Raw genomic sequence first — 7,263 nt, 5'->3', positions numbered from 1 at the left:
CGCCGCCCGGAGAGGACCGGAGGCTGGGGGGAGGGGAGCACCGCCCCGCAGCACCAGCGACCTGGGCCCCGAGTGGCCGCACCATCCCTCGGCTGAATCTGCTCTGTCGGAATTTGTCCACCCTGAGGTGGGGACTGCCGTCCAGGGCACTGGACTTCTCCTAGGCAACCTGAGCCCCGGACTTTCTGTCCACCAGACCTGTTACTCCTGTAACCCACTTTCTGTGTGGACAGGGTGGTACTGCCTCCCACACTCCACAGGCTGCATCCCCTCCCTGTAGATCCCAGGCCTCCCAACCCAGGGCTGGAGCGACTGGTGCTATGGGCCCTTTGAGACCCGTGTGCCCCAGCTCCTGCTTTCCCCATGAGGCTCCTGGAGTGCATGCTCCATGCACACATGCATAGTGCTGGTCCTTGCCCCACCCCTTCCCCACCTGTCCTGCAGGAAGACTGCCTTCTCCCACCCTGCCCCAGCTGAAGGAAGGACCTGGTTGCCTTCACCCTGACCCTCAGTGTGGGACTGTCTTCTCAGACCTCTGCCCCCACTATCTGATGCTTCTGCAGGGCAGAGACCCAGCCAGTGAGGCAGACCTGAGGAGGGAACACCGGGTCCACCCAGAAGCCCAGTGGGCTGCAGGGCAACAGGATCCTAGCCACCTCTCTGACACACATCTGGCCGGCCACCACCCCACAGCTCACCCACCCAGAGCAGCCTCACACCTGAACACCCCCACCCCCCATGATCAGGGCATTCCCCAAATGCTGAAGCCAGCAGTGCAGCCAAGCACCACTCCACTGTCCCTGTGCCTTGGGCTTCTGGTGACAGTCCACCCACCTCTTCCTGGAAGCCCCCAGCTAAACTCCATACTCCCTGTAGGGGGGCCCAACAGCCCTTCATCAGACCAGGCTTCCCCAAGTTCTGTTTTCACTCCCCACCCCAAACCCTGGACCAGCTGCCACACTGACTAGGCTACTGGAGATCAAGCTGCCAGGTGGTCTTCCCCCTGGACCCACAGCAAGAACAAAGAATATCCCCGAGCCCTGGGGACCCTGCAGTCTCCAGCTGGCCTGAGCCTCCCCGCCACAAGCTGTTGTAAGCAGCAGAGGTTTCAGTGTGACCTCATGGGTGATCTGATCTTTAACTGGAGAGGAAAGGAAATCCACCACCCTCTCCCTGCCCAACTCCCTGCAAAAGGTAGGCCAACTGCCTCCTGCAAACCTCCCCGACCACTGAGTTAAGGGGAGCACCTGGGCCAGGAGCCAGTTTGTCCCCGTAGGCCAGCTGGGTATGTGCATGGTGCTCTCTTCAAGGGCCATGAGTCTCATCCTCTGGGCTCCCTGGGCTCTCAGACCCTCCAGGAGCAGAGAGGATGCCAGAGATGGCTGCTTGTCTGACTGAGGGCCCAAGAGAGCTGGCCAGTGCAGGGCTGTGATGCGGCCAGGCCAGCTGGCGGTGTGCAGTGTGGCACCCTCTCCAAGCAGCAGGCCTGGGATCTTAGACAGCTGGGCAAGAGGGAGCCCTTTATTGTGCCCTGTGCAGACATCCAGACCTCCCAGGTCCCTGGGGCCAGAGGCCATAGCCCCTTTGGGGAGAAGCCAACCTCAGCAGGTCTCCTAGCAAGGTCCTATCTTGGGCTGCTCAGCCACCGCCATTCTGGGAGAAAGGGAGGGAAGGCGAGGGCTAGCCATGGACAGACGCCCCAGGTCTCAGCTGCAGGGCCACCGCACAGCAGAGGTAGAGAGTGAGCAGAGGCCTGTGGGCTCTGGGCCAAGGTCCAGGGGCAGGAGTGTCTGAGACCAGGTCGATGTGCACAAGTGCTGCTCACCTAGCATCCACAAGGCTGCCCCTAGCCCATCAGCTCCCTGGCTGGGGCTGTCCCCTCGGCTTTGGAAACTGTGGTGGCTTGCTGCCAGAGTGGAAAGCCCCTGCCAGGGGTCCTATGGCCTGGGGCAACAGTACTCTTAGCATCCCTTGCGATATGAAAGGGACAGCAATAGGGCCACCCAGATTTGGGCCTCCTAGTGAACACAGCTGCTGGTCCTTGGGCACTCATAGGTTCACACACGCCAGCCACATCTGCCCATGTCCTGACATGTGAACACCAAAAGAATATGTTCATGTATGCATGCCCACACACATATAACTCAGGTGAACCCAAGGTTCCAGGTGACTTTTCTGATCTGACCCTGCCAGCCTGGTGGCACAGTGGCCCTGGTCAACTCTCAAACCTGTGGTCTCGGCTGTTCACTGGCAGACCCCAGCTCTAAGTGCAGCTGTTCTAACCACTGAGACCCCTCCTTTCTGAGTCTCCAGGGGTCCTAGCCCCAGCGGATCCTCCCTCTACCCCAGATAGCCCTCTAGAACAGGAGATCTGGAGATAGACACATTCCCCAGGGGGACCCCTGTGACATCAAGGGCCCCTGCAGTCAGGTCCCATGGGAGAGCCCCATAGTTGGGAGAAAGATGGAGAACCAAGGAAGGCAAAGACACTTCTGCCCGAACTCCTCCATGTGGCACGCACACGTGCACACACTTTTGGGCATTCATGTGTATGCAGACTTCATACTCAAGGTGAGGGGATCCAGGCTGCCAGGCTATTGGGAGGAAGAGGGCAAGCTCAGGAGCCTCCCTGGGTCTGAGTGCAGCTGCCAGGACCACCTCACTGCTCAATCTCCAGGCTGCCGGGTGGCTGTGGTGGCTCGGGGGGCTTGAAGCTGAGGACTTCCTGGTAGGTGAGCTCTGGGGGGTGAGGACAAAGGGTGAGCTTGTACCCTCCCCAAGCATAACACCTCCCACCTGCTTCTCTGGCACCTGCTCCCTAGCCTGGACCCTCTGCTAAGAGCCAGGACTGGTCTGTGCTGCCCCCAAGTCTCTGCTGGACAGGCCCCATCTCTACCTGCACCACACTGGAGTGGGAGGTCTTGTCCCCACTCCTAGACTACTCTGGGTAGGAGCAGGGCCTACCCCACCCCTGAACACCACACCCCTCCAAGCCCCTCTTCCATGCCCCCGTGCCCACCTTTCCACTCCTCCACTGTGCGCTCCTTGGCCTCCACGCTTTCGTCATAGGGCTCCGCCTCTGGCTCGTCATCCGGGTCATGGTACTGGCTGAAGTAGGTGTGGGCCAGTGCCTCCGCCGCACTGATCCTTTGGTCACTGTCCAGCACAAGCATCTTCCCCAGAAGGTCTATGGCTGTGGGGCAGGGGCAGGTCAGCTCTGCATCCAGGCAGGACATGCAGCCCAGCCTAGCCCAGGGCCAGTCCTCACCCAGGGGGTTGGCGCCACGGAAGATGCTGCTGAGATCCTTTTGGGGCATGGGGGGCAGGGACTGGATGTATGTCCGGGCCTGGGGGCACATGAAAAGGGACTGAGGGGCTGCTCACCCCCAAACCTCCCTCCCTGGCCTAAACTGGGCAGGGGGCTTGTCAAGAGAATTCACTCCCACAGGCTTGGACGAGAGAGCTGGCAGCCCAAGACTTCTTCCCACAGACCAAGTGGCTCCCCTGTCCACGGCCAGGGCGTGTGGCGTTTGCAGTGCTATGCCTTTCCCTCATTGTCCCTTGTGCCAGGGTGCCTTCCCTGTCCACCTGCTTCCCCTACAGCATCGGTGGCCGTCCTGGGCTGTTTCCCACCATGCCGGCATTCTGTGCCACCCCTCTGTGCCACCCCTCCCGCAGGGCCTGTGGTTTGGGCAGCAGAGGGAGCTGGCGGCACTGAATTGCTGACTCACGTGCTCTGAGGACATCTTTGCCAGAACCTCAGGACTGGGAGTGCCCACCACCTCCATGATGCGCTTCAGCTGGTCAATGTCTAACATGGTCAGGAAACACCCACCAGCCAGCCACGGGTTCCCAGACCCACCCCACCCCCCACCCGACCCTGGGGTGCTGCCCAGAACCAGCTGCCCTACAGCTGAGGTGGTGTGACCTGTGCCTGAGGGAGCAGACCTGCCGGAAAGGCCAGAGCCTGCTTCCTGCCATGACAGAGGGGCCCTGCCTTGACACTGCTTCCCAACCTGGGCCAAGGATACAGTCGTTTCCTGGAAAGAGGGCCTTTCCCTGGAGCAGCTCAGCCATGATGCAGCCCACAGACCAGATGTCCACTATCGGAGAGGAGGAGGGACCTCCCTCAGTCACACTCCAGAGCAGCGACCCCACCCTCCCGCTCCGTATCCAGCCCTGGGGAGTGGGGGTGGACGGGGACTGGTTACACAGGTTTTACTGGGCCACCCCCATGCTCCAGTCCCCACTGAGGCTGGCCCAGACCTGCCTGTCCCCCAGGGCCCTAGCCACCCTCCCTGCGCTGTCCGGCACACACCCGTCTGGCTGTAGTGCATCCAGTTGAGCATGATCTCGGGAGCCCGGTACCAGCGCGTAGCCACGTACCCCGTCATCTCCTCATCCGCCTGGCGTGCCAGCCCAAAGTCCAGGATCTAGAGCCACCACCACGGGTTCTCAACGACCCCCCAAATCCTCTCCACTCGGACCACCCTCCCCACGCCGGGGCCCCTCACCCTGAGCTCACAGTCCTCATTCACAGCCACGTTGCTCGGCTTCAGATCCTGCGGGCAGGGCAGGGTGAGGCATGAGCAGCAGAGTGCAGCCCGCCGCAGACCCCGCCCCGGCGGCACCTACCCGGTGGATGATCCCGGCCGAGTGGATGTACTGCAGGAGGGAAAGCCCGGTGAGCACCAGGTCCCCGCCTCGCTCGCACGGCGGGCCGCGCCGCCAGGAAGGGGACAGGAGCTGAGCACCCACCTTCAGGCCTCGCAGCAGCTGGTAAACCAGGAACTGGACATGCTCGTCACTTAGCGCCTGGCACTTGACAATGTTGTTCAGGTCGGCGCCCATTAGGGTGGTCACCAAGTACCTGGGGCGGGGTCAGGGTCAGGACAGCCGCACCCCCGCCTTCCCGGACTCGCTACCCGGCCGCCGCGCCTGCCCTGCCGCTCACACTTCACTGAAGTCCTCGAGGGTTGTGGCCGGCGTGAAGACGTCCAGAAGCCCGATGACCTGGTTGGGGAGAGGAGTCGGGACCCGCGGGGAACCTCTGCCCGGACCTCGGCCGACTCGCAACGCCCCACGGGCCGCAGCCCCGGAGCGCGCCCACCCGCATGGTTTCGGGTCTCGCTCCTCCCCCGACTCCGCCCAGGAGGCAGGAGGCAGGAGGCAGGAGGCTGGGTCCCCAACGGCGCACCTGACCATCTGCCCGCCCCGGGACAAGGCCTTCCCATTGGTCCGCCCCTGTGGGCCCGCCCCTCACGTTCTCGTGCTTCAGGTGTTTGAGCAGCCGCAGCTCGCGGTATGTCCTCCGCGCGTGGATCAGCGACTGGAAGGGCCGTGACAGCTTCTTCACCGCCACCTTCTGGCGCAGCCGCGCGTCGTAGGCCGAACTGGAAAGCACACGAGTGAGCCGGAGATCCCGGGCCGGCGCAGGGACCGGGGAGGGGTCTGCACGCTCTGGGGACTCACCCGGACTCTAGAGCCGCCTCCCAAGCCCCGGCACGCCCAGCGCCTCCCAATGTTCAAAATACAGACGTAATGTTTGCCAGAGGTGTTCATGGCGTCATTACTGGTACCCAAAAAGCTGAACAGTAGAAAATGTCCAGCCAGGGGTAGCTCCTGGACCCACAAAATTCATCCCCTGGGCTAGAAGGTGGCATAGTGGTTAAGGCGCTGGCCTTCTACATGGCTGACCGCGGTTCGTGTCCCAGACCGGGCGGCTTGAATCTAACTATAGGCGCGTGTGCATGTGTGCCCAAAAATCCCTAGAGAAGGGTTTGGGGCGTGGCCATGCCCCCTGGGGAGGAGGTGGTTTCTCACTTTCTTTGTCTCTCCTGCACGTGCTCTGTAACAAAATTTTCTCAAATAACTAAATAAAAAACATTCCTCTGTCCAGCCCCACTCCCCTGGGGTCGAGACCCTGCACCTCTGCACCAGCCTCCTAGCCAGCTACCATTCGCAGGGGACACCGCAGACACCACCGTCATTCTTAAGCACATGGTCAGGGCCACCCCCTTTCTGCCCTGTCCTCCTGGCTCCACTGCCCTCAGGATTGGGGCTGGATGTGAGCAGATTTGGGGAGCCCTGCTGGCAGCTGGGCCTTCGGCTGCCGATTCCTTCTCGTGTGCTCACCCCTTGGGGTTCCCTAGCTAGAGTGAATGGAGAGAGGGAAGGGGTAGCTCTTGGGGTGGAGTGAGGTGCCAGCATCCCTTGGCCCCTGCCTGCGAACCACAGGGAACATGCACTCAGTCTGAGTGAGGTGAGAGAGCGCTCCTCACTTGGGGCAGCAGGCCCTTTTCCATCCCTGCAGTCAGATGACCAGGAATTGGCACCTGGTGGTCAGCTGTGCAGTAACTGAGCAGACAGTGCCAGGAGAGCATGGAAGGGCCAACAGGGCCTCACTTCAGCACCTAACACCTCCACAGGGACTTCCAGGTGCTGAGACTCAGGTGAGTCCAGCTAGGCCCTGTCCAAGGCCCCTAGGCCACTCACACATGGCCCCAAACCTCTTCCTGCCCTTGCAATCTTAGAGTCGAAGCCAGAAGCCAGGCCAAGCCAGGCCGGTGCTGGAATGGCTGCCAAGCACAGTGCAGACAGGAGCCAGCTGGGACCCCTGCCCTGCTGCAGGCTCCAAAACTGTCTCCCAGGAGCTTCAAGAGACTGTGGTGAGAGCCTAGAGCCTGCCCCATGGCCCTGCTCTCCACCCACTATGACCCTGGCACTGGCCTCAGGAAGGACCCTCACCACATGCTGGGAAAGGGTGTTGAGTAACATTCCAGCTGCAACTCCCAGCTGCAATTCAGGACCCCCTGTAACCATCCTGAGTCCCTTCCATCTCTGTGGTTGGGTATGAGGCCTTGGACCAATTCCAACTCCCCACCCCATTCAGACTCTACTGCGTTTCTGGGCCCCTGGCCAGACCCCCTGGTTCCAGAGCCCAGCTGCGGGGGATGCCAGCTGACTCTCCCAGTTAGGGCAAAAAATGGGTTGAGGTGCAGATGCTCCCGGTAGTGGGCTGCTAGCAGTCTCCACTCAGCCTGCTAAGGCCCTCTGAAAACGGGAGTGGGAGTGTCAGGCCCCCAGGGAACCCAAGGTAGTCCTAGGAGAGATCTTGACCTCCTAGCAGGACTTGCAAACAATAGCACCGGCTGGAGCGGGCACCTGCTAGTCCCGGAGGCTTCCGGACCCTTGACTGCGGGAGACCAGACATCGCGGGCTGGGGGACCCGCCCTCCAGCCAGCTGTGACACGGCAGGGCAGG

At 61.8% G+C, this 7,263-nt stretch overlaps 1 protein-coding gene across 1 annotated transcript; it reads right to left on the bottom strand.

Annotated features, from left to right (window-relative positions):
- Window positions 1-37: 37 nt before the first annotated feature.
- Window positions 38-5,228, bottom strand: MAPK11 (mitogen-activated protein kinase 11). The gene is made up of 10 exons (XM_006157581.3): window positions 4,955-5,228; window positions 4,759-4,870; window positions 4,636-4,665; window positions 4,515-4,562; window positions 4,319-4,433; window positions 4,032-4,103; window positions 3,732-3,811; window positions 3,269-3,347; window positions 3,020-3,193; window positions 38-2,739 (listed from the first exon to the last, which is right to left on the bottom strand). The coding sequence occupies exons 1-10, from the start codon at window positions 5,203-5,205 to the stop codon at window positions 2,660-2,662; spliced, it is 1,041 nt and encodes a 346-aa protein (XP_006157643.1). The 5' UTR covers window positions 5,206-5,228; the 3' UTR covers window positions 38-2,659.
- Window positions 5,229-7,263: the final 2,035 nt, after the last annotated feature.

The sequence above is a fragment of the Tupaia chinensis genome, unplaced genomic scaffold, assembly GCF_000334495.1.
Source record: "Tupaia chinensis unplaced genomic scaffold, TupChi_1.0 Scaffold000548_1, whole genome shotgun sequence".
Classification (NCBI taxonomy): domain Eukaryota; kingdom Metazoa; phylum Chordata; class Mammalia; order Scandentia; family Tupaiidae; genus Tupaia; species Tupaia belangeri.
Note: the sequence above shows the minus strand (reverse complement) of the source record. Positions and strands in the feature narration are given on the sequence as shown.

Bases quoted from the DNA above. Each gene is read 5' to 3' on its own strand.
- MAPK11 (XM_006157581.3), bottom strand. From the start codon at position 5,205: ATGGTCAGGTGCGCCGTTGGGGACCCAGCCTCCTGCCTCCTGCCTCCT. The intron at 4,434-4,514 runs GTGAGGGGCCCC...TGGTGGCTCTAG, and splicing joins ATGAGGACTGTGAGCTCAGG to ATCCTGGACTTTGGGCTGGC. The intron at 3,194-3,268 runs GTGAGGACTGGC...CCTGCCCCACAG, and splicing joins CCGTGGCGCCAACCCCCTGG to CCATAGACCTTCTGGGGAAG.